Raw genomic sequence first — 24,120 nt, forward strand, 5'->3', positions numbered from 1 at the left:
AAATTATAAGCCTTATCGTCACTTTTTTTTTTGCTGAAAAACACTTCCCTGTCGTAATATGTGTGCAACCCTTGTGAGGATAGGCGGCTTGGGTGTACGTACGATTGTGTGGACCCCGGATCTGTATGTGTGGGTGTGTATTTATATTTTACAGTATATGTACATTTATTTTAAATATACATGCAAAATACACATCATGCAACTATTACAAAATACACAATATTCAAAAGAAACATTTGCCATCTTTATTCATAAATAGCGCTACAGTATGAATATAAAACATCTTAAATTACTGTTATTTTTTTCATTCTTTAAAAACAAATACTACTCTCGAGCCCAAAAAAACTCCTTAATGAGAAAAATACACTAATGAGATTTAATACATTTTTTTACTTAATTGCATAAAAGCCTTTGCAGCTGTCAACCACTAGGCGGCAGTACTGTGGTAGGTTTTTTTTTTTTTCCTTTGTCATTGCCTTGTACATGTTCATTTTAAAACAACTTCAATTTGAAGTACAAAAATATTCAATACCCAAAATATACATCAGCCAAGCCAGTAAAGGAGTAAAAATTCCAGCAGCTACAGCAGCCTTAAGAATGAAAATGCCTATGTGTTATTATTACCACGATTTTTAATTTTTTTTTTAACTTGTATAAAAAGCAGGATTAGTGCTGGGGTTGCAAAAATAGACGTCGTCATTTTTAGTACTGCGCTGTAGGCACTGCTGTGTGTGTGTGTGAGGTAGCGAAACATCGAGACACACAAAAGTCGCTGTGGCAGATTTGGGGCGAGAGGCGGGGCACGCCCTTGACTGGTCGCCGGCCAATCGGAGCGCAGAGGGACAAACGGGGATATGCAAGCGAATATGGAAAAATTTTTTGAAAGTGGGCGGGAGTCAGTTGGATCACCTGCGGGAAACCCACACAAGTGCGTGCAAACTCCACGCGGGAAGGCAAGAGGTGGCGATCGAACCCTGAACATTTGACTCCGAGGCACACCTGCTGTAACCGCGAGCGCACTGGTGTCAAACCCGAGGCCCGGGGGGGGGGGCAGATCCGGCCCGCCACATAATTTTATGCGGCCCGCGAAGGCAAATCATCGGCGTCAAAGTCTGTGACTCTTTTGAAAATGTGTCCCAACATTTCAAATTGTCATATATCATAAATGATAGATATTTTTGTTACCAAACATGAAGAATGTTTGAAAAACCCATTACACTTGATTTCTGATTACAAAAGTAGTTCATAAATTGAATGTATCACGATTCATGATTTCTCTGGTTTCATCGTAACGGGCCTGAGAGGGAAATCGTAACGACGACGTGGCCCGTGACAACAATGAGTTTGACACCCGTGCACCATTGGATCCATTTTCCTTGCTGCGTTTCCACGTCAAGATCCCGGCGAGCCTTCTTCACTTTTAAAAGATCATTTTGACTCTCCGCGTTTACCGTAGTCGATAGCAACAAAGTTTTCCTGACTCGACCAAGTAATTACATTTTGAGAAATTGGAATTCAACATGTTTGTGAGTAGTTGATCGGCAACAAATGAGTTCTTGCAGTTTAAGACATCTACAATTTGAGTCTGACTCATCGTAATTGCAGTCGCAGCTACCTACAACTTCATTTTGCCTCTTTAAAACCGCACAAGATATCTGAAAAGGGACGTGCGTGTATATGCCTTTAAATTGGGGTGAATGACGTTAAATCTCAGACCGTAATTAAAAGAATTATGGATCTCAAACAAGTGTTCCAGATACCCGCGTACGAATTTTAGATATGTAACGAGAAACCCCGAACACATAAATTGCAAAAGTCTCGGGGAAACGATGTTGCAGGTCAAAGATTTACATTACCAGATATTGGAAATATTTTTGGGAGAGGCAAAACCGAATTTCACGTTTGCAAGGCTGGCCGTCCGCCCGAGTTTATCCCGGCCGATGAGACTCGTATTTTGAAACGAATGAAGTTGTTAAAAAAAAAAAAAAAAGACTACCGGGGAAGTCATTGATGAGATTCAAACCCTGAACCTTTGACAGCGGGACACATGTCCTTATTGTGAAAAGGGTTAAAAAAAAAAACAACATTTGGACAGTCAAGAAGAGCCTTCAACGAGCCGAACACGGTTTTTGGAATGCGCCGGAGCGGGCAACGGGAGGCGGAGACCCAGAACCAGAACCACCGAAGTAAGTCGGTCGGGCGTCCCTTCCTTCCTTCCTTCTTTCCTTTTCACCTGACGCGCTCGCTGTCCGTCATCTGCCACAAGCCCAGGTTGAGCACCTTGAGGCAGGGCAGCTGCGTGATCCTCTCCAGGCCCCGCTTGGTGATCTTGGTGCAGCCGTACAGGTCGATGCCGGCGAGCTGCGTCAGGTGGTCGGCGATGAGCTCCAGGCCCCGGTCGGTGATGCGCACGCACTGGCCGATGTTGAGCGTCTTGAGCTCGTGCATGTGCCTCACCATGCGGTCGACGCCGTCGTCGCTCACGTGGCACGAGCACAGCGACAGCGACTTGAGGCGGTAGAGGCCCTGCGCCACGTACGCCAGGCTCTGGTCGCCGATCTTGTCGCAGAAGGACACGTCCAAGCCCGACAGGCGCAGCGAGCCCGTGGCCAGGTGCATGATGCCCGTGTCGCTGATGTTGTCGCACGAGCGCAGGTTGAGGCTGCCCAGGCGGCTCATGCGCGACACGTGGATCATGCCGGCGTCCGAGATGCCGCCGCAGAAGCTCAGGTTGAGCACCTTGAGCCCGCCCAGGCCCTTGGCCACGTGCTTGAGCGACAGGTCCGTCAGCTTCTGGCAGTCCTGCAGGGTGAGCTTCTCCAGCGCCAGGCAGCCCTCGGCGGTGCCGCGCGTCACGCCCGACAGGTGCCCGATGCCCACGTCCGACACGTGGCGGCAGCTGCGCAGGTTGAGGCTCTTGAGCCGGTGCAGGCCCCAGGCCACCAGGTGGAGCCCCGTGTTGGTGATGTTGCTGCAGCCGCCCAGCTCCAGAACCTCCAAGTTCTTCAGGTACTCGGCGATGCGGCCCAGGCTGGAGTCGCTGATCTGCTTGCAGAGGCTGAGGTTGAGCACCCGCAGCGACGGGATGTCCCGCACGAAGGCGTGACCCAGCCCGTTGTCGGTCAGGTTGAAGCAGCCGCACAGGTTCAGGCTCTCGATGTGGGACATGCCCTGGATCACGTAGCTCAGGCTGCGCCTCAGGCTCAGGATCTGGACCTTTTTGATCCCTCGGGTCTGCAGGCTCGGGAAGAGGGACGGGTTGGCCCGGCGGAGGTGCAGCTTGGCTTCCACCCCCCGCCACACCGACTTGTGGTACGACGCGTCCCTCCAGGCCGCGCACACTTGGGCCACCCGGCCCTTGTCTTTCACGTCCAGGTAGCTGAAGATGATGGCCAGGATCTCGGGGAAAAGGCACGAGACGTGGGTCTCCATTTCGAACATTACCGGGAGGAGGAGCGACGACGACGACGCGGCCGTTGATAGCGACAAAACAAAAGGGAGACTTTAGCGTCGGAGCGCGGAATTCAGTGTAAACCAGTCCGTGTCACACGTCTCTGCGACCGTCGGAATGAGAAACGGGAGAAAATGAACATTTACGAGCCGGCTAGCGAGGCTAACTTCGCCGAGCTAGTTAGCATATGGCGGCTAACCGTTTCGCGAAGCTTCCTCCTAAAAAGTTCCCCATAATCCGGCTCATAAAAAACATACACTTTTCGGCTAGTGGAACTGCATCAAAATCCGCCTTTCTCGTATACCAGGCTGCTGTAGCTTCGGGGCCTCCGGGGGCTTTTCCAGTAGCCGGCCCGGAGCTCCATTGACTAAAGTCGGTTAGCTTGGAGCCAGGAGAGCCGCTTTAGGCAGCGACACCGAGTGGAGGAAAGGGACGCTGCACCCAAGCGGTCCCGAATTTACCACGAGTGGGGATGCAGCACGCTTATGGCGAGTAAGTTGTTTACTGATTTTTTTTTTTTTTTTAAGAGGAGATAAAGGCAGGTTTGTGCTTAAAAGCCCTAATAGTGTGTGTGACGTAACCCTAGACGAGCAACACACCGGGTAAGGATGTGTAGTGTGTAGTGCCAAGATTGACGTGTAAGTGGCAGCACGGTACCATGGGGGAGCTCAAGACTACCGGGAACAAAAAAGGAGGAAGAATATAGACGAAGAAGAAGAAGAAGCTATTGTTAGCATTTGTGACAACGCCATTGTGATCGCAAACTTTTGTTGTTGTTGACATTTTTGGTATTTTTAGACACTTTCTACCATCAAATATGTACCATGAAATTGGTTCGTTCAGTAAAATAACGCAGAATTTTATTTCTAAAAGGTATAGTTGTTCAATGTTCATTAGAATAGGTAATAATAAATATTTTAATGAGAAGGATTCGAGTTATTTTTATGTTATATACACATTTGAACTGAGAAAATATTTTTTCGAAATCTGAACTAGCCACTAATAATTATCATAGTATTATAAATTATTATTTGGTGATGAATTTCTATTAACCCCAAAAAGTTTAATTTTCAAGTCAAGACAAAAAACTAGATCGCACTATTATTATTATTGTATTATTAGGAATCTCTGTCAGTATAACAGTACTAAGGGACAGTCGGTTTATTTTAGTGCATCATAATATTTTCCACCCAGGCGCTGCCGCCCTACGGTAAGTCTTGAATTTTCTTACCTTATTTTCACTGCATTTATATTTCAAATGCTGCATCAACCTGCCAAGGGACGACGGATGGAAACTAGTCTATGACTATAATCTGTCATATTTATATGTAAATGTTAATTGAAATGCACTGTCCGTTTTAAAATAAAAACAAGAAATAAAACAAACAATACTGGAATGAATATTAACAATCATAGATTTAAGTGATGTATGAATAAATTATGATTTTAATCAAATACATGACAGGAGCCAGATGAGGTGGCTGGGGCATCTGATTGGGATTCTTCACGGACGCCTCCCTGGTGAGACGTTCCAGGCACATCCCGCCCGGAGGAGACCCCGGGGGCACCCCAGGACACGCTGGAGAGGCAACGTTTCTCGGCTAGCCCGGGATCCCCTCGGAAGAGCTGCGTGAATGAAGTGGCTGGGGAGGGGCCAGTCTGGGTGTCGCCGCTACAGCCGCTGGCCCTGCAACCCGACCTCAGGTAAGCGGTAAAAAATAAATGGTTGAATTTTAAAAAAAGGGACACGCAAAAATTCATTTGTACTTTTTTTTCAAGTACCTCTGTAATTGTGTATTTTATTGTATGTTTTATTTGATCATATTTTTATCTACTGTTTTATTTATTTTTTATTTGATGTATTTTCAAATTATAATTTTTATTGTATTATCTTTGTTTGATTCGTAGTTGCAGTTGTCGAATTTGTCCACCAGAGAGTGGCAGAATTCTGACCGAACCAGGAAGGGTTCCGGAAAACAAAACATCCTCCACCTGTTCTCGAGGTACTAAAGCACTGTGTGTAAAATAAATAAATAAATAAAAAAAAAACAAAAAACCAAAACATTTCAATAAGTACTTTTACTAGAAACTTCAGAAGTCTAATGATAGCTGTGGAGTGTTGGCCTCACAATTCTGAGGCCCAGGGTTCAAATCCCAGCCCTGCCTGTTTGGAGTTTGCGTTTTCTCAACATTAATTGGACACTCTAAATTGCACCTAGGTGTGAATGTGAGTGTGGATGTTTGTCTCTATTTGCCCTGCGATTGGCTGGCGACCAGTTCAGGGCGTGTCCCGCCTCCTGCCCGTTGACAGCTGGGACGGGCTCCGGCACTCCCCGCAACCCTCGTGAGGATAGGCGGCTCAGAAGATGGAGGGATGGATTTTTTTATTTTTGTAGCAATAAAAGGTTTGACATAAATGGGCAGGAGGGGGGAAATGTGGTGGTTCCCCCCCCCGCGGCTGGCGATCTGAGCCAGATGGCCAATTAACTCCAATTAGCCGACTCTCAGCACATCTTGCTTAATGGCTCGCCACACACACAAGAACATCCGTAACTGGTTGGCCATTTAGCTCGACTGCACTAAAATCAGCCGGGCCCCTCGACACGACCAGAACCACTGACCTACTTTTACAGGATAAATTTTGTGATAATTGAAATCGTATTCACTCTGTTGCCTTCACGTCGTAGCGTTTCTCTTTTCTGCATTGTTTCCAGTAATAATGAATGTTTGAATTAAATTTTTTTTCCCCAGAACCTGTGCAGATTTCAGCCTGTATGAGTGCGCATGTCAGTCGAATCTGCCCGGAGCCTTCAGAATCGGTAGTGCTGGCTCACGTAAGTTCAACTGTTTTTGCAACGGGGCTGTTTCTTGAACCGATGAACTTTCCAGTTGCTCCTCGCAGGGCCAAGTGCTAACCCTTTCGATGACGTCACTACAGTAGTCCCTCGTTTTTCGCGGTTAATTGGTACCAGAGCGACCTGCGAAAAGGGAAAAAAAACACGAAGTAGAGGTAAATGGCGTTTATTTATCTATATTTTCCTTCATAGGTCCTTGTCGTCTTGCTGGGGATGCTGCATTATACCTTGTCAATATGTCTTTGTGCTACAGTCCTGTACTAATGTATGCTGGCATTTTTTTTTCCTGTATCGGGCCATGTCATCATGCCGCGGATGGCGCATTAGCTTAGCAATCAGGCTTTTTTTGTGGGTGGGATGGAAATCCGTGACGCACCGAATCCGCGATAGGTGATCCGCGAAGTAGAGAGGGATTACTGTGTTTTTCCATCCTTTGATTGGTCAGTTCGAGCAGAAATGTTGCAGCCAACCAAAGCACATCTGTTGGAATATGTATTTAGTAATCAACATCCCTGGTGACAGTAAAAGTAAGTAAGTAAGTAAGTTTCTTTCGGCTTGTCCCGTTAGGGGTCGCCACAGCGAAATGCTCATATTTCTTTTGCACAGTTTTTATGGCCTTCCTGACGCAACCCCTCCCGGGCAGCGGAGGCCCCAGCGGGATACGAACTCACGACCCCTGGTTTACCAAACCAATGTTCCAACCACGGAGCCGTTTATTTTACATTTTTTTTGTTTTTGTACATAAAAACTCACCTAGCCTTGAAACCATGATCACATGCTTGAAATTGTAATTTGAAACCCTAGTCCTAATTCATAAAGCCGTAGCTGTCTCAAAACCAATTTTTAAAACTGTTTCTTCGAACCCAATTATTTGAAACTTTAACCCTTATTTAAAAACCTAACCGTGGCCTGAAGCCGTGATTTAACACCCTAAACCAGTCACTGTGATTTGCGCCATCGCACTCTGCACAGTCGAGCACAAAAAAAATCACACGCGTGAAATTTGTTACAAGTAGAAATATAACGATATTGAAAGACGTGGCTTTTTTTTGTGTAGTCTTGACCAATGTTCCGTCTAAGCTGTGCCACTGCGCAATTGCGCACTCTCAGCGCACATGAAAACCGATCCAGCGCAGTGAACCACAGCCTGCGTCTTTTATTTTTTTTTAACACGGAAGCACGCGTCTCTGCTCAGCCTACTCCTACTTCCTAGTGTACCTGACACCGCCCCCCTCCACTCTTAAAGGGGTACACTCATAATTACAAACAGAACACACACCCGCAACTTTATATCTGCGGGCATGACTGACCACACCCGTACGTTTTTCAAATGTGAGTGACTGCGAACCCACGTTGGAAACTCTGCTTTGAAACTCTTAACAATGGCCTTGCAACTCTAATTGTGGCCCATACATCTCGTTTCAAACCGTAACCCCGGCTCAAATCTATGATTGAAAACCCTATCGACAAACCCTAAACCAGGATAGAAACCCTACTGCGCAAAAAAACGCGCTTTGAATCGCCAAGCCTATCTTGGAACCCTAATCCTGTATTAAAACCTTGCTTTATTTCACGAGATTCAAATGCATTTAAGTTTACTTTTACGCGGTTCTGTTTTGCTCCGACTGGCCTGGGAGCAACGCCGAGAGGTCGCAATCCAGCGTCAACTTCAAGACGACCCCTGCGTGCGCGTCTTTGTCGCGATGCCGTGACACGGAGGTGAAAACGCAAGTTGACACCGACTCGAATGGGGGCGGGTGGGGGGTTGGGGGTCGCCAAGTGCGAGCGACGGGCGAAAAGCGGGGGGAGATTTGTGCGTGTGACGCCGCGACACGGAGGTGAAAACACAAGTTGACACCGACTCACAAGAGAGCGCGGCAAGTGCGAGTGACGGGCGAAAAGCGGGGGGAGAAGGATGGATCCGCGGCGACCGTAGAAAATAAGCGAACCGACGTAATTATGACAAAGCATCCCGTTAAGTGGCTTGTGCACAAGCAACTGCTGAGTTGTTTTGTTTTGTTTTTGTTTGGTTTCCAAGGGTAACGCCGCAAAGTGGCGGATGAGCGGCGACACATCCTGTGGTAAGTCTTGTCACCAGTTCACATTTTCACGCAATGACTCATTTTTGGCGTCCTCCCGATTTCAGCTTTCGGCTGATGTTAGAAATTTCCAAATTCGGTGTTGGGAGGATTGCTTACTAATTAAAATGAACCCTGTTATCCTTAATGCAGATATGGGAAAATAGCTTTGCGCTAATTAGTCCTTGGCGATATCGCGGCGTCTCGTGGCTGCGGGCGCCCAATGCGTTTCCCCGTAGCGACGTCGTGTTTTGGATCCTTCCGTGTGCGGGGGTCTCGCCATTGTTGTGAAGCAGAATTTGCCGAACGTTGGCCCGTCGCTTGGCCCGCTGCTAAAGAACGTGAAACGGGACGTTGCTGCAAATGGAAAGACGAGCGTCGACAGTAGAGCTTCGTTATTTCTGCCACAATGACACACTATATCTTATAACTATCGTACGGCTGTAAAACACAGCATATGAATAATTTCCAGGCTATATTTGTACATCTTGGTGTTCGCTGGGATGTTCTCGCTTAGTAGCCGGAACCAGAAATATGGAAGTAAATATGTGTCACGAGGATTTGAATTTGAACTGTAAAGTGATCACATTTTCAGTGTAACTTTTCACTGTTAACAATTCGCTGTCTGAAATTCACCGTTTTCACCACCAGGCAGGGTTACTTCAGGTCAGAAGCGAACTCCCAGCCAATCGCAGTTACGCTTTCTGAGTCACGTGACGTGACATACTAAGAAAGTATAACTGGATTGGCTGGCTGTTTGAAGAAATACAATACAGAAAAGCGGCGTTACCGCGTTGCCGTTCAGCACTTGTGGGCCGCCAAAAATTAGCCCACTCATGGGCGGGGTGGCAATTTTTTTGCCTTATCGAGATGAGTCTCCTAACAGGCCACAATCAAGGAAGGTAAAGTTATTTATAATAATTTATAATCTCGTCCCAAAAATGGGACGCTGCCTGCGAGAAGGTACTTGGGTTTTCTTAGTAGATCGTACCGAAAACCAGAATCAGAATCAGATTAAAACACTTAAATATTTTGATACACTGAAGGATATACTGGGTGAAAATCATGATGTCCCAAAAATGGGACGCCGGGTTAATATTAACATCGTCACAAATGCACGTAAATCTGATCAGGTCATTTTGCAAGACTTTTTGGATTTAATCCACGTCATACTTCGATCATGTCTGACTGTTTTTTTTTTGTTTTTAACCAAATTTGTGCATAAAATGGACAAAAATCAAACCATGCTTTGCGTTAAGTTTATTCAGGAAGATAATATTGTCCTGATTATTAGCGATGACTGTTGTTTGTTTGGTAGGCACGTTTAATGATTAACATAATCAATAATGAGAATAAATCAGTATCACAGGACAGTTTTGAAATTGAGGGCGACTTCTTGGGTTCTAATTCTTTCGAAGGGGTCCAAGTTTGATCCAAACTTTCTGAGGGTGGTTCATAGTCAACTGCACTTCAGGTCCATTGAATTCATACTATAGATGAAAAATAATAATTTTGACACGGAATATCCTCCCCCCCCCCAAATAATAATTTTGTCAATGAATATTCTTTTTTTCCCCCCAAATAATAATTTTGACACTGAATATTCTCCCCCCCCCCCCCCCCATGAATTAACGATGAGTCTGTCATTGGTTTGGTTTGTAACATGTCGGAAAATAGTGAAAAATGTTGCTGATCGTTGACAGAATCGTAATCGGCTTCATTGGCCAAGCGCGTAACAACACACAAGGAATTTGTCTCCGGCAGTCGGTCGGTGCCGCCCTGGTACGACATCCAGAACAAAGAACAGACAAACTAACAAGAACAAAAGAACAAGAGACGTTCTGTTAATAGGAAGGGTAAGGAGGATAAGCAAATGCAGATGTTTCTTGTTATGATTAAATGCGATGACAGTACTGTAAGTCGAAGATGACCATTGAAGCCTTTTGGGTTTTCTCGGTTGCTCTGCGCTGTTCCAGCGACACGTAAGCGATGAGGATGCTTCAGCTATTGCCACCCAGAAGTTGGCGTGCGTGACATCGTGGTGAAATGTTGCGCTTCTTGTTGTCGTTTTCTTGTTCCGACGCGCGTGATTGAAGGCGAGACGGCTGCTGCGGGTCGTAACTCACCCTTTCTCTCTCTCTCTCTCCCCGCGCTGGCGGGACGGGGAAAGCGGTGGGATTTGAACATTAACAGCTTGGGCTCATAAACATAAACGCATGTTGCGAGATAGTAAAATGCAGTCGTAGGCGGTCTCGGCTGCCCTCAACGCAGTCAGAGGCACAACATTTAAAAACTGAAATTGTTTTGGTCTATCTTTTCTTTTCATCACATTTCTCTTATGGATATGAATGCTACTTTTTTTTGTTTAGTTTTTTTGGCCAATTATATTTCAGCCTACATGTGTTGCCATGTCAATGTAATCTGCCCACGGCCTCCATCAGAAGTGGTGGCCGGTGCGACGCCAACGCTTTTAGCAATGGGACACATTTCAAATTGAGGACTGCCACTCGATGATATCACAAATTTTCAGTCCTCCAATTAGATGATCAGAGCAAATCTATCTTTACATTTTTTTTTTTTAAATACAAATTTTGAAACTAGTTTGAAGCCAGGACTTTATTTAGCCTTTAAACTCAAATTTGCAACATTAACCCTACCTGAAATTGGGGCAATTAATCTATAAATAAATTGGAGCCGTAACCCTCATTTAATATTTTAACCCAGGTATGAAACTCCAACGTTACCCTTAAAACCCAAATGTGAAATTTGAACCTTTGTTTACTATTATTTTGAAACATCCCTTTGAAGCCTTGACACTTTCCTTCAAACTATAATTTGCAACATTAATTGGAGACTCTAAATTGAGCCCTAGGTGTGACCGTTTGCCTCTGCGCCCTGCGATTGGTTGGCAACCAGTTCAGGGTGTACCCCACCCGCCTCTTGCCCGTTGACAGCTGGGACAGGTTCCGGCACTCCCCGTGACCCTCGTGAGGATGAGCGGCAAAGAAAATGGATGGATGGATGGATAGAATTTGAAACATTAACCCCTAAAATCCCAACCCGGGCTGAAACCATAATTGGAAAGGCTGAAAATCATTTGGAAATGTGAGCGTGGACCTTCAAATTTAAATTTGAATTCTTGACCTCCACAAACGCCATTTTGAAAGTTTACTTTCAGAATCCAAAACCGACCACGAAACGCTGTTTTGCAAATTTCCTGGTTAGTTGTTTTTATGTTTTTGTCACATGATTCTACAAATATAGATTGTGTACTGCTCCAGGTGACGTTTCTGGCACAGCTTTCGGATTGTATTGATGGTTTTGTACACAGGCGTCACGCTAGCGGTGGTCGTAAAGCTGATTAACGGTGACCCCGCCGATGCCCCCCGCATTCGTTTGTTTCCCTGCGTAAGATGTCGTCTTGCTGACGACCCCACACCCCCCCCCGCCCCCTCCGTCGCCCCCGCCACGCTCTCGCATCTGTGCATTATGTAGCCGTCAAATAATTCCCCAGCAGATCGGGGGAAGCGCGAGCCTAACAACAGGTTACGACGCGGCCCGTAAAAGGCATCAAATCTGCATTTGTGAATAAAAGATGACTGCGAGGCGTTCAAAGCGGCCGGGAGCTGTCAAGGCTGCCGTTTGTGCGCTGACAGTATCGCGGCGAGAAAAAGTGACACTTGAAACGCCGGCTTTTGTCTTTATCTTGACAGGTTTTCAATCTTTGCTCTATTTCGGCACGCGGCGTCGTTTGCTAGCCGTTGTTTTGTAGACGCTCGTTTATCCGGCGGCGGGCCCTTTGTTGTCGTCGCCGACTTCCTCTTTTCAAACTTTTTCTCCCCCCGCTTTCTGAGCACTGTTGTCACATGTTGTGAACAACACGAGGCCAAAGGTGACACTAGTGCTCAAAGCACTGGTGTCCTGCGTGGCACAGGACACCCGACTGCGCCACGAAAAGCCGTTTCAACATTGATTTCATATCCAGTTTAAGCTCCATGCACTAGTATCTTCTTTGTCATCACTAGGAAGAGAAATTCAGCGCACTACTAGAATACATTTGGCTTAATAGTAGGTCAACTACGTTACCAATTTAAGATCCAGTCATTCTACTAGTGCACTGAATCGTCTTACTGAAGATGGGGGGGGGGGGGGAGCATACTAGTATAAAGAACTCGAGCTGTATATCTTGGATAGGATGGATAAAAAATATGCTAGTTTCTAGTTGGAGTACTACTAACAAGGTGATAATGAAATAGTAGCATTAACTAGTAGAATTTTATCATGTCATCTTTCTTTCCTTCCTTCCTCTTCCAACCCCTCCCCCGCCATGAACTCATCCAACGCCCCCCCCCCTCTTTTTTTCCTTTTTTTTGTGCCACAGGCTTGCAGATCCTTCCTTTGTTCCTGACATCTGTTTTGCTGGGTGATTAATTGAGACGAGCATGTGGGGTGAAGGCCTGTGTGGGGAGGGGGGGGGGGCCGGTGCTAGCTGAGACCCCCCCAGGTAATGTGCGTGTATGTGTGTGATGATCAGGAGTATGGGAATAGGGGGGGGGGGGCAGTTCATAATTTAACATGTCATTGTCCAAGCCGCTTATCCCCACAAGGGTTGCGGGAAAGCTGGAGCTTATCTCAGCTAGCTTCGGGCGAAAGGCGGACTACACCCTGAACTGGTCGCCAGTCGGTCACAGGGCAGATATCGACACCATCACTGAGCGATAATCGATCCCACGCTGCCCTCACGAAAGGCAAGCGTGATAATTTAACATAAAAAAAAAAAAAAATAATAAACATGTTCCCAATTTCCTTTTGGCTGATTCCTCAAAGCCGAATGACGTGGGAGACACACGCATCCTGCTTTAAACAACTTTGTCAAACGTACTTCAGATGAATAAAAAGCGCTTCTTCTTTTGCGCTCACTAAATGGAATAATTGGATAACATCACTCTGAGGAAACAAAAAGAAGACTCGCACACAGTTCTGTGTGCATGCTTCAAGATGTTTGGCACGCTCAAATAAATTGTACTGCAAAACAACACAAAAACATAAAACTAAAGAGAATTCAATGTTTCAAATTTGAACAAAATCTTTTTCGCTAACAAAAGTCTTCTTAATTTATGCTAACATAATACGAAACCTCATAGTCTAGTGAATGTTAGCTTCTATATTTCTGTAATTCTAAACCTTCAAACAAGTGCTACTTTCACACACGCTTGGCTCAACAGGACATACAACAAGAGAGCATTAAACACTTCATGATGAAGCGTCAACCAAACTCTCATTTTCTTTAGCCAAAGTCTGCTGCTAGCTTAATGCTGACATATAACAAAAAGTTGAGTTGACGCCTGACACAAATTAGCAGAGGCGTTACGGTAAATATAAACAAACAACTGAACACGCAAAACGGCAACTCACACAGATGGAGCAAACAGATATTTTCATATTTTCTTTTGGCTTTGTGGGATCAAAAAAATTCCACTTAGTTCAGTTCAGTTCAGTTCGGATGTGCAGGGAAACCCATAAAACGCGCGATCTAGCGAGACATGGATGTGTATATAGCTGCGGTATTTGGTTTGCTGACTAAAACTTAAAAAGAGAACACGACACGACACGACATATCCGCAATATCAAGTGAATCGCGTGATTTGCATTGAGGGCGCATCGCGCACACGTGGAATAATTTGGCGACGAGGAACACGAAGGAACGGCGTCCATCCGCGCGATTTATGATGCGCCGAGGTCGCAAATCACCCGGCGGGACGGGCGCGTGTCGAAAGGTCACGGAGGGGCTCGGGGGGGGGGGGGGAGGGGATGTCATGAGAGGAGTTGGAAAGTCGGCTCCGTCCACCTTTTGGTGATGCTAATTTGGGGGGGAATCAATGGCCTGATCATCGCTCATCCATACAGTTGTCCATTTTCTAGAAGCTCTTTGCATTCATTTCAAAGGGGCAATCGATTGATTTGAGTTCATTAGAAGTTGATCATGGAACAAATAAAACCTTCGTCTATTATCACCTTCTAAATGCTCAACGGTATCGGACAAAACTCTGGGAGGCGTCTCCGACCGACTTCGCATTGAACAACGCTTAGCTTGACCGGCAATGCGGCCGCTCACGTGACTTGGGTGATGTAGTTGCACGAGCTCTGTACAGTACTGCCTCGACTTTTCATTCTTTTTCTCGCGCGTTTGCACCCACAGCCGACAACGCGGCCGTGCCAACCTCAGCAAGTGCCGCACGCGCTCTCAAGTTGTCTCCTTTGGGCTTCCCGGCGCTGTGCCTTGACTGCAGCACTTTTTCCCCTCGTTGGGTTTTGCCTACTTCCCCCCCCCCACCTGCCCTTCTTTGCATCTTTCGGATCACGTCGGTGTCTAATTAAATGTCTCGTGATGCAGACGACGGGGAGGAGGATGACGACGATTGATGTGTCTGTATAAAATATCTGCATAATGACCCCTGCTGACTATTTCTGATAGAATGCAGTATCAGTACCGTCCCCCCTCCTGTCATCCCCTGCTTCTCTCCTTTCCTTGCTCCTCCTCCTCTTTTAATCTTCTTTCCTTACCGCACGCCACCTCTTTTAATGTCTGCCGAGCTGACATTGGGAATGACAAATATATTTACACACACACACACACACACGGGTGATACAAGTTGTGGTGGTTAGGTAATGAGGCTCGCTCGCGCACTCGGTCGCCGGGCTTAGTCGAGTGTGGGGAGGGGGGGGGGGCGAGAATATAAAGAAGGAGGAAGTAGGGGAGGATGCGATGCTTCTCTTTTCTTCATCTTTTGGCTGCTTTTGTTTGTGCCATCTTGTGTGTGGCCGGCGAGGGGAAGAGAGGAAGTGGCGGCGGGTGGGGGGAGAAATGTTTAAGTGCTGATGGCAGCCCCCGGTTACCGCAGCGAGCGGGGTGTCGTCTCTTTTTCTGCCACAGCGTGCATCTGACAGGCAAGTGATAGAGAGCCGAGGGGGTGGGGTGGGGGGCGGCTTCACAAGTCTTGTGAAGGCGGGGAGAGCTGCTCCCCCTTGAAGGGGGGGGGGGGATGATTTAAAGGTTTTATTGACCTCATCATGAGACTCTTCTCCTCTCCCTCCCCCTCCTCCTCTTCCTCGGGGAAGATTGACTTGTACGACTCCGTTGGTGACGGGCCTTCCTCGCTGTTTCCACGGCGATGAGGTCAGGGGTGGCTGCTCGTTATTGGCTGTTGTCTGTAATCATCGCACGTCGCTACGTGGCTTTGTCAGCTATTCTCCTCTTCGTCCTCCTCCTCCTCCTCCTCTCTTGACCTCGCCACAGCAGAGTGTGACCCCGCACGGGGCCGCAGGGCCCGGACTTTGTCCAACCGGAGTTCAGAAGTCTCTGCCGCGTTCTTAGGCGTCCCACTTGTCTTCGAGGAAAGACACAGGGCATCGCAATATGATTGGCTGCTGTATCCCGGTAAAACGTGCGCTACTGCTTCCAGAGGGGAAAAGAAATACATGATTTCTGTGCGGTGGCGTCGGTATGAATCCCACATTAACCCCAACCTTAAACCTAACCAAAGGAAACAAAGTAGCCTGCCCTTTCCGTAATGCAGGAGCCAATCATGCTGCGGGGGGGGGGGGGGTGTCCTGCATGAAACCTCATTGGGAGTCCCAATAACACATTTTTAGTAGAAAAAAATTGAACTGATTTTATAAAGTGGCTCATAAAGTGGTGAAGCATTGGCCTCATAGTTCTGAGGTCCCGGGTTTGATGCCAGTCTACCTGTGTGGCGTTTGCATGTTCTCCCCTGTGCCTGCGTGGGTTTCCTCCAGACATTCCGGTTTCCTCCCACGTCCCCAAAACATGCAACATTAACTGGACACTCGAAATTGCCCCAAGGTGTGAGTGTGAGTGCGGCTGTTTGTCTCTATCTGCCCTGCAATTGGCCGGCAGTATTTCAGGGTGTACCCCACCCGCCTCTTGCCCGTTGACAGCTGGGACAGGTTCCGGCACTCCCCGTGACCCTTGTGAGGATAAGCGGCAAAGAAAATGGATGGAATTAATATGTGTACTGTATGTCATATTTGTTGGATGTGTGCCTTTAAAGGGCGTGGCCTCGTGAGGTAAATTAGCAGCCGGAGTTTGCGTGTGAGCATCTGAGTGTGAGCGGTGGCCCACAGCAGCTCCTTGTTTGGTTTGTCCCGTTGGCTAAATTGCCAAATGTGCGTCTGCGACTGTGGCGAGGGCATCACAGTGCCTCGAATATTTTCCTCCCGGTTCACTCGAGCGGTGGCGTATAAATTGAAATTTTGGCTAGCGACACAAAGCAATATGATGAGTTCAAGTTAATGAAAGAAGGAAAATACTACATTTAAAGAAGCTTTTTATGCTTTTATTATTGTGTTAATATAGGAAATAAATATAATTGATGGAAGTAATTTCTAGTTTTACATTCGAGATGCAATTTTTGCCCGTGCAGTTCGATCTGCACGTCTATTTTTTACCACCTTTTTTAAATTTACACAAGTAGAAGTACAGAGTGCGAGTACTCGTGGCACCTCCGCACCAGCGCTTCATCCTCTTTGCCGTTTCCTCCCTTTGCTTTATCTGCCGCGCGCACGCGGCCGCCATTGTCGGTTTGGGGTTGGCTAACGTGTCGGAACCGCTCCCGCAACTGCTTATCGTCCTTTGTACTGTCATGCCGACAAAAGTTTGTTTGTGAGCATCTGAATTACTGCACAATCGCAGCCTAAAATACCAAGTACGATACAAAGATATTGTAAATAAATATAAAAAAAAAAAAAAGTTTGAAAATATTTAAAAGTTGCACTTTTTTTTTTTTCCAAAATTTACCGGGCCAGTGCGCTTGGTTATCGTGAGATTGTTGTTGTGCAGTAGTCATCGTAGGCAAGCCGCAAGGATTTAGTGTGCTTCCTAGTTTCAAATATGTTGGAGAAGGCAAATGGCTTGACCCAAAAAAATATTGCTGTACCAAACATTGCATGTTCCATACTCTCGAGACTTCTGTTTTACACCCCTCAAAGTCCAACACATGGCCGCCATGCCAATCTCGCACATTCAACATGCCTGCCGTGTACGATTTCATATCTGCGACCCGGAAATATGTGGGTCCCGTTATCTGCCTGTATGGCGCCGGTAAACAACAGCGGCCAATTCTGGAGCTAAGTGACAAATGAAAACTATTTTTGGACACATTGTTCGGTCCAGACAGTCCGTTTTATCCGATTTTGCCGGGGTCTGTTTTATCGTAGTTCCGCCGTATTTTCTGAATACCATAATAATCAACAAAGGATTTTTTTTTTTTTTTTTCTGACTAATGTATTTTTTTTCCAAAGATGTGAAAAAAATCCAGAATACTTTCTGCTTTTACACGTGTCTGTATTTTTACTTACTACGTAACGGGTGAGATCGCCTGCCACCTCTGCGCAAAATCGCAGTCACATGCTGCGATTGATTAGACAGGCCCCATACTGTACGACACATTCAATTAGTCGGCCTTTCCGTCAATTCCAGTCCACCGGGAACTCGGATCCCATCTACTGACAATGAGACTCCATTTTATCAGCATCAGACACGCGGCGTCGCCAGGCGGGGGCGGAGGTGGTGCAGGCCGGTGGCGGTTCCGAGAAAGCCCGGTGACTCTGCGGAACCATCGTCCCAGAGTCCTTGGCGGCCTAAGAGAACCCGGCTGCCCCGTCGTCGTCCTGTGGAATATTTTCTTGCCTCCTCTTATCTTCCTTTTTATTATCCTTTTTCAAAGCGCATGATTGATTGCGAGGAGTCTTTGAAAGCTAGCGATAATTCTCGTCCGTCACCGGCGGATCAATACAAAACTGCGTGACTCACTGGGCCTGCTAAACGTGTGGACGCCAGGCTTCATCGGTCCAGTCAGGGTTCAGCTCCCCCGTGACCTTTCACAGCAGGGTCGTCAAATTCAATTGCGTTATAGGCCACGTTTGAGTTCTTCTTCTTTTTCTTCGGGTTTGTCCCGTCATCTTTTTCCATCTAGGCCTATCTGGTGCATCTTCCGCTGTCCTCATGTCCTCCCTCACCGCATCCATCAACCTTTTCTTTGGTCTTCCTCTCGCTCTCTTCCCCGGAAGCTCCATCCTTACCGTCCTCCTACCGATTTCCTCACTCTCTCGCCTCTGGACATGTCCAAACCATCGAAGTCTGCTCTCTCGATCCAACCTTGTCTCCAAAACATCCAACTTTGGCCGTCCCTCTAATGAGCTCATTTCTAATCCTATCCAACCTGCTCACTCCGAGCGAGAACCTCAACCTTTTTATTTCTGCCACCTCCAGTTCTGCTTCCTGTTGTCTCTTCAGTGCCACCGTCTCTAATCCGTCCATCATGGCCGCCGGCCTCACCACTGTTTTAGAAACTTTGCCCTTCATGCTAGCGGAGACCCTTCTGTCACATAGAACGCCAGCCACCTTCCGCCAACTGCTCCGCCCCGCTTGGACCCCTTACCACACTCACCATTGCTCTGGATTGTTGACCCTAAATATTTGAAGTCATCCACCCTCGCCATCTCTTCTCCCCGGAGCTTCACTCCTCCTCCTCCGCCCCTCTTATTCACGCACATATATTCTGTTTCACTTCGGCTAATCTTCATTCCTCTCCTTTCCAGTGCGTGCCTCCATCTTTCTAATTGTTCCTTCGCCTGCTCCCTGCTTTCACTGCATATCACAGTATCCGTGAACATCATGATCCATGGGGATTCCAGTCTAACCTTGTCTGCCAGCCAGTCCACTACTACCGCAAACAGGAAGGGGCTCAGCGCGGAACCCTGATGCAGTCCCACCTCCACTTTAAATTCTCCAGGTCAAATTTGTTTGTACAGACCTTCAACACCAAAGGGAATCAAAGGCCATCACAAGTCTACAGTTTCAGAAAATGTACTACACATCCATCCATTTTCCTAGCTGCTTATCCTCACAAAGGTCCCAGCTATTGTCAGAAAATGGTCGAGATACCCAACCGAGCAACCAGGGCGGTCTTGGGGGAGTAGTAAAACAGGCCAAAATGCAGATATTGAGGGTTGAGGGAAGAGTTCTTCAGACTGCCAAACCATATCAATGTTCCTCATTATATTGTTACTTAGATACGCCAAGTTCATATTTGAGTGAGATACTAAAACTGTGCCAAGTACAGATAACTGAAAAATTCAATGAAGTAATAAGCTGTCACTATTTGTTACTTTCCATCACTTTACGTGTGAGTGTGCGTGATTGTGTGTTCCTGTGTTGTGTGTCCCACCCATGTGGTCTTACGCAGCCTCAGTACACCGAATGGATGTCAGGAAAGAAGAAGAAGAAGAAGAAGAAGAAGCGAACCGAAGCTACCGTGTGTGTACACACGCATGCGGGCTTCCATGATGAATCAGCTGTCACTCAGGCACTCGTCCGACGTAGCGATAATGAGAAGTGCATCAACAGCCTCTCTCGCCTGCTTCGCTTTTTTTTTTTTTTAAACACACAAACACAAGGCAGTTTTCTTCCTTCTCCTCCACACACAAACTCATTCATCTCGCCCTCACTGGTCCGTCTTGTGATTTTTTTTTTTTTCTTTTTCCCCTCCTCTTTTTCACCCTCCCTCCTTTCTCCTCCTCCTCTCGGTTGCCCGCCGAGCTGAGCAGTCGCTGGTGGGACCGAGGAGGCAAAAAGAAAGAAGGGAGGATAAAGCCGGAATTGAGGATGAAGATTCGGGGGGGGGGGGGGGAGGAGAAGCCGCTGAATGAATAGTAGCGAAGAAGGGATTACAAAGACTGAAAAGAAGGAGAGGAAGGACGCAGCCTGGCAGAAGCCTCTTCACTTCTTTTTCTCTTTATCCATCCTCCCTCCTTCACAGGCAGTCAGAGGGAGGAATAACCACGAAGCCCCCTCGTTCTCAATCGCTCGTCCTCCGCCTCCACGCAGGTTCGTTCGACTTGCGGGGGAGGGGGGGCAAAGGGGAGTAGACGGAGGTTGACCTTTCACCTCCTCTGACCTCCTCACCATCCCCGCGGGACCCGCTGAGCGAAAGAAGGAGGAGGGGACGCGGGGGGGGGGGGGGTGGTGACAAGGTGTGGATGGCCGACGCCCGACGACGAGCTCTCGAACACGACGCAGGCATGTTCGGGCTAAAGGCGCCGCACTACTACCTCCCAGGTACGTCGCCTTCATTTTTGGGCTCTTTTGTGCACTAGTAGACTGACAAGGTCTTATTGATAGCAGGCAGTCATTGTCACTGTTCAACTACTGTATGACATTTTCTAGTGAGACAACTTCGGTATAATAGTCGCCAGAGGTGGGAAATAACAAAGTACTTGTACTAAAGAATTGTACTTCAATAGATTTTTCAGGTGTCTGTACTTGCCTTTGCTCTTTACTTTTTTTCAACACAAATATCTGTACTTTCTACTTTGTACATTTCAACAACGATCTTCCTGCTTTTAAAAGTTACCGACGACGGAACGTAAGAAGCGGAAAGCCGAACAAACAAACAAAAAAAAACTCGGAAAGAAGTAAGCGAGTCAAGAGCGTTAATCATGGACATCGTGTAGATTATGCATACAGCAGAATGATTACGGCGGCGCTAAGCTAGTGGGGGCAAAGTGTCAGGGCATTCCGTGTTTGTGGATGCCGCAATCGGAAACAAGGATGGCTGCTCGTTGTGGTGTGCGCAACAGTTGCCCGCGGTAGCATTATGTATGCGCGTGTGTGTGTGTGTGTATATATATATATATACACGAGTTGGTTGTATAAATGAAGTTCGTTTTCTCGAAGAGGGATGTATTTAGGGGACAGTCTCCGCTTGCAGGGGTGTCAAAATCATTTTTCTCGCGAGCCGCATTGTTGTTCCGGTTTCCCTCAGAGGGCAAGCAAAAACATTTAGTCATCTCGTCATATTTGCATCACCAGTTTATGAACTAGTTTTGGAATCGGAAATCAAGGGTGATGTTTTTTTCACGTATTCACGTTTGGTGACACAAAAATGGTTGTAATATCTCAATTTTATCATTTATGATGTATGACAATTTGAAATTTTGGTACACATTTTTAACAAGAATCGTGAAAATTGACACTCTAGATTTGGCTTCGCGGGCCACATAAAATCATGTGGCGGGCCAGATCTGGCCCCCGGGCCTTGGCTTTGACACCCGTGGTCTACAGGATCAAAATGATTTCTTTATTTTTTTAATCTGGAAGTAGAACAGACAGTGGAACAAATTCATGGACCTCCTCCATAAAATATGTCCCGATTAGGTCATTAAGATTTAAGTCCGAAAGGACCGAGATCCCGGATACAAGCGGCCAATGTTGGAATGGGGTTGGATTAAGATTTTTTCATTTTATTTTATTTTTATTTTTTTTACATCATACAATCAGTCTAAATTTTAGTTATTGTGCCGGACATTGCTCAGCAGCACTGAGGTCGTAATTCTGAGCAAGAAGAGGCAGAAAAGCTCCCTTCCTCATTTCCAGTTATACATATTTCCACAGAACAGATATAATACACCCACGTGAGTATTGTGTTCTGTTTTATGAGCGTTACAATTAATGTAGCATCTACGCTAGTTTATGTTAGCCCGTCTATGGCGTTTCGCATTGTGCTGACTGTTCAGATGAAATGAAATTTATGATATTGTAGGCGCATTGCGCCATATTAATGTACAAATGTGCAATGAATTCTCTTGTTTGGTGTCAGCGTCACAGTAGACTTACAGTAAATTAGGAGTGACGAATGGACCGCTTGAAGCAAGCGCGCTCGAGCTCCTTTTTAGAAAAATCGTGCGTCGTCTTTTCATTTCTTCAAAGTGATGTTCTCCGATAGTCTTGAGTCAGTGAGGCTGCTTGGGAAAACTTCATTCATTCATTCATTCATTCATTTGTCTTGTGTTAGTCTACTCAGACGTACATCATATTTGTGAGCACTTTATGCCTCTAGTTAAGTCGTATTATTCTATAGCAAGGATGGGCAACTCAAATATGTTTTTTCAGCGCTCCCAGGGGTGGGGGGGTGGTTGGGGGCCCAGCCAAGTATTTTCCCAGCGAGAGGTGATCACGTAGGGGACAAATAGGGGGCGTGAAAAGCCAAAGGAGGGCGAGAACAGTCGTCGCCGTAAAAGTGAGGAGGGGCTGCCAAACTGCTCATTCAAAAGGGGAAAAAAAAAATGGTGAGAGTGACCGGCGAAGACGACTTTTATGACGCGTTTCCCTTTTAGTCCGGCCCCCCTTTTGACTTGTGTGTGATGATCATGCCCCCCGCTGTTGTACCAGGTGAGGCGGGGGGGGGGGGGGTGTCAGATTAAACAACGGAGCACACCTTGTGAATCTTTCATGCAGCTTTTTGAATTATACATCTGCCGTCCTAAATGATTGAAGCGCCGTGATTATGTCGGTCTTTGTCATTGTTTGCGCTTGCACATGCAAATTCTGACTTTTATGCATTCGTAGGCAACTCCCCGCTATCATCATCGTCACTTTTTGTTTGGTGCATTTATTTGATATCTTTAATTTGTTTCCTGACAATTCAGAGCACTAGTAGAGCAAGTGTCTCATACAAGTAATATTTTCCACTATAGGTGACACTTTTGGCCTACTAGTTTGACATTATTACACAAATGCTAAAATGGCTTCTATACTGTACCCTTGATGTTCAGTTTTAGGTTAATCTACTCGTATACTCTTTGTCCTCAGTCGTAGTACTGCTTTTCACTCCGGTATGGACGTTCTACACACTAAAACTACGCTACTAGTGTAGCCAAACTGTCCACTTCCTGAATTTGGTCACTAGTAGTACGAGTAGCACGTTGGTGTCAGCTACTATTGAGGACAAAGAGTGTACTAGTACACGGACCTCATGGATATTAAGAATAGGAAATGCATCGTCTAACATTTAATTTGCTCTCTGTTGTGTGTATCACTGCCTTTCGTTGCTGTCGAACATTTCTGCACATGGACAATTTTGTCACACTCGTGGGACAACTAACTACACGTTACCGGCGCGGCAAAACTCTGCACTAGTTGACGTGTCTCGCATGTGAAGACAGAGCACATCCAGTACTAGTAGATGGACCTTAGGCACGTCTAATACTGCGTGTGTGCGTGTCATGACTGGCACCTTCCAATGCGCGTGTGTGTGTGTGTGTGTGTGTTCCCACATACTGTAACCCCACCCCCCCCCCCCTCCCTTCCCCCCTCAGCACTAAGCAGCATGGTTGCCGTGGAGACGGTGTCATCCACTCACTCCATCCTCAATGGACGTTTGACAACGTGGGGTGGGGGGGCAAAGTGCCGGCGTGTGCGTGTCTGTCGAGGTAGAAGGAGCACAATCGAAGATCATTTGCAATTTTCGACAAACGCCGGCGTGTTTGCCCAACGGCGGTGCTGCGAAGGCGCCGAGTACATGATTGACCCGAGTGGCTACACTACAAGTTGCGCCTCGAGATAAGTTCCATCGCTGACTTGTTTTTGTTTTCTGACTTATCAATAGATATATATGCGAAACGAGCGCTTTATGGTGGCAGTAAACACTTCAACTCGCGTCACGACATGCAAGCATGTGGCGAAAAGTTGTCCAAAAAAGAGCCTGCGACGTCTTTCATTCCACTCCCGGTTGAAGTTTCCTGTCGAAGCAAAAATAAAACAAAGAAAAATATGTCCACAGTGTATTAAAAACAGCCATTTACGTGTCTGTTAGCTTACCGCTAACGCACGATGCTAAATGCCATGGACGGGCTAAGCGGTAGCATCGATTGCTAC

The 24,120-nt window shown here is 46.6% G+C and overlaps 2 protein-coding genes across 13 annotated transcripts in view; one reads left to right on the forward strand and one right to left on the reverse strand.

Annotated features, from left to right (window-relative positions):
- Window positions 1–249: 249 nt before the first annotated feature.
- On the reverse strand, window positions 250–3,862 carry LOC133501821 (F-box/LRR-repeat protein 14-like). Its single transcript, XM_061821856.1, has one exon. The coding sequence runs from the start codon at window positions 3,439–3,441 to the stop codon at window positions 2,230–2,232; it is 1,212 nt and encodes a 403-aa protein (XP_061677840.1). The 5' UTR covers window positions 3,442–3,862; the 3' UTR covers window positions 250–2,229.
- The window catches only part of LOC133501819 (genetic suppressor element 1-like), a 61,449-nt gene continuing 41,134 nt past the window's right edge, over window positions 3,806–24,120 (forward strand). For 2 of the 12 annotated variants that reach the window (XM_061821840.1, XM_061821852.1), the window contains exons 1-5: window positions 4,171–4,661; window positions 4,917–5,155; window positions 5,360–5,454; window positions 6,203–6,285; window positions 8,345–8,387. In XM_061821840.1, the coding sequence (XP_061677824.1) occupies window positions 6,226–6,285; window positions 8,345–8,387 (103 nt within the window). In that variant the 5' untranslated portion in view covers window positions 4,171–4,661; window positions 4,917–5,155; window positions 5,360–5,454; window positions 6,203–6,225. Of the gene's footprint in view, window positions 3,944–4,170; window positions 4,662–4,916; window positions 5,156–5,359; window positions 5,455–6,202; window positions 6,286–8,129; window positions 8,388–19,651; window positions 20,524–24,120 lie in introns of those variants that run through there. The other 10 variants (XM_061821842.1, XM_061821841.1, XM_061821843.1 and 7 more) reach the window with 10 other exon arrangements.

Source organism: Syngnathoides biaculeatus, chromosome 6 (assembly GCF_019802595.1).
Source record: "Syngnathoides biaculeatus isolate LvHL_M chromosome 6, ASM1980259v1, whole genome shotgun sequence".
Taxonomy (NCBI): Eukaryota; Metazoa; Chordata; class Actinopteri; order Syngnathiformes; family Syngnathidae; genus Syngnathoides; species Syngnathoides biaculeatus.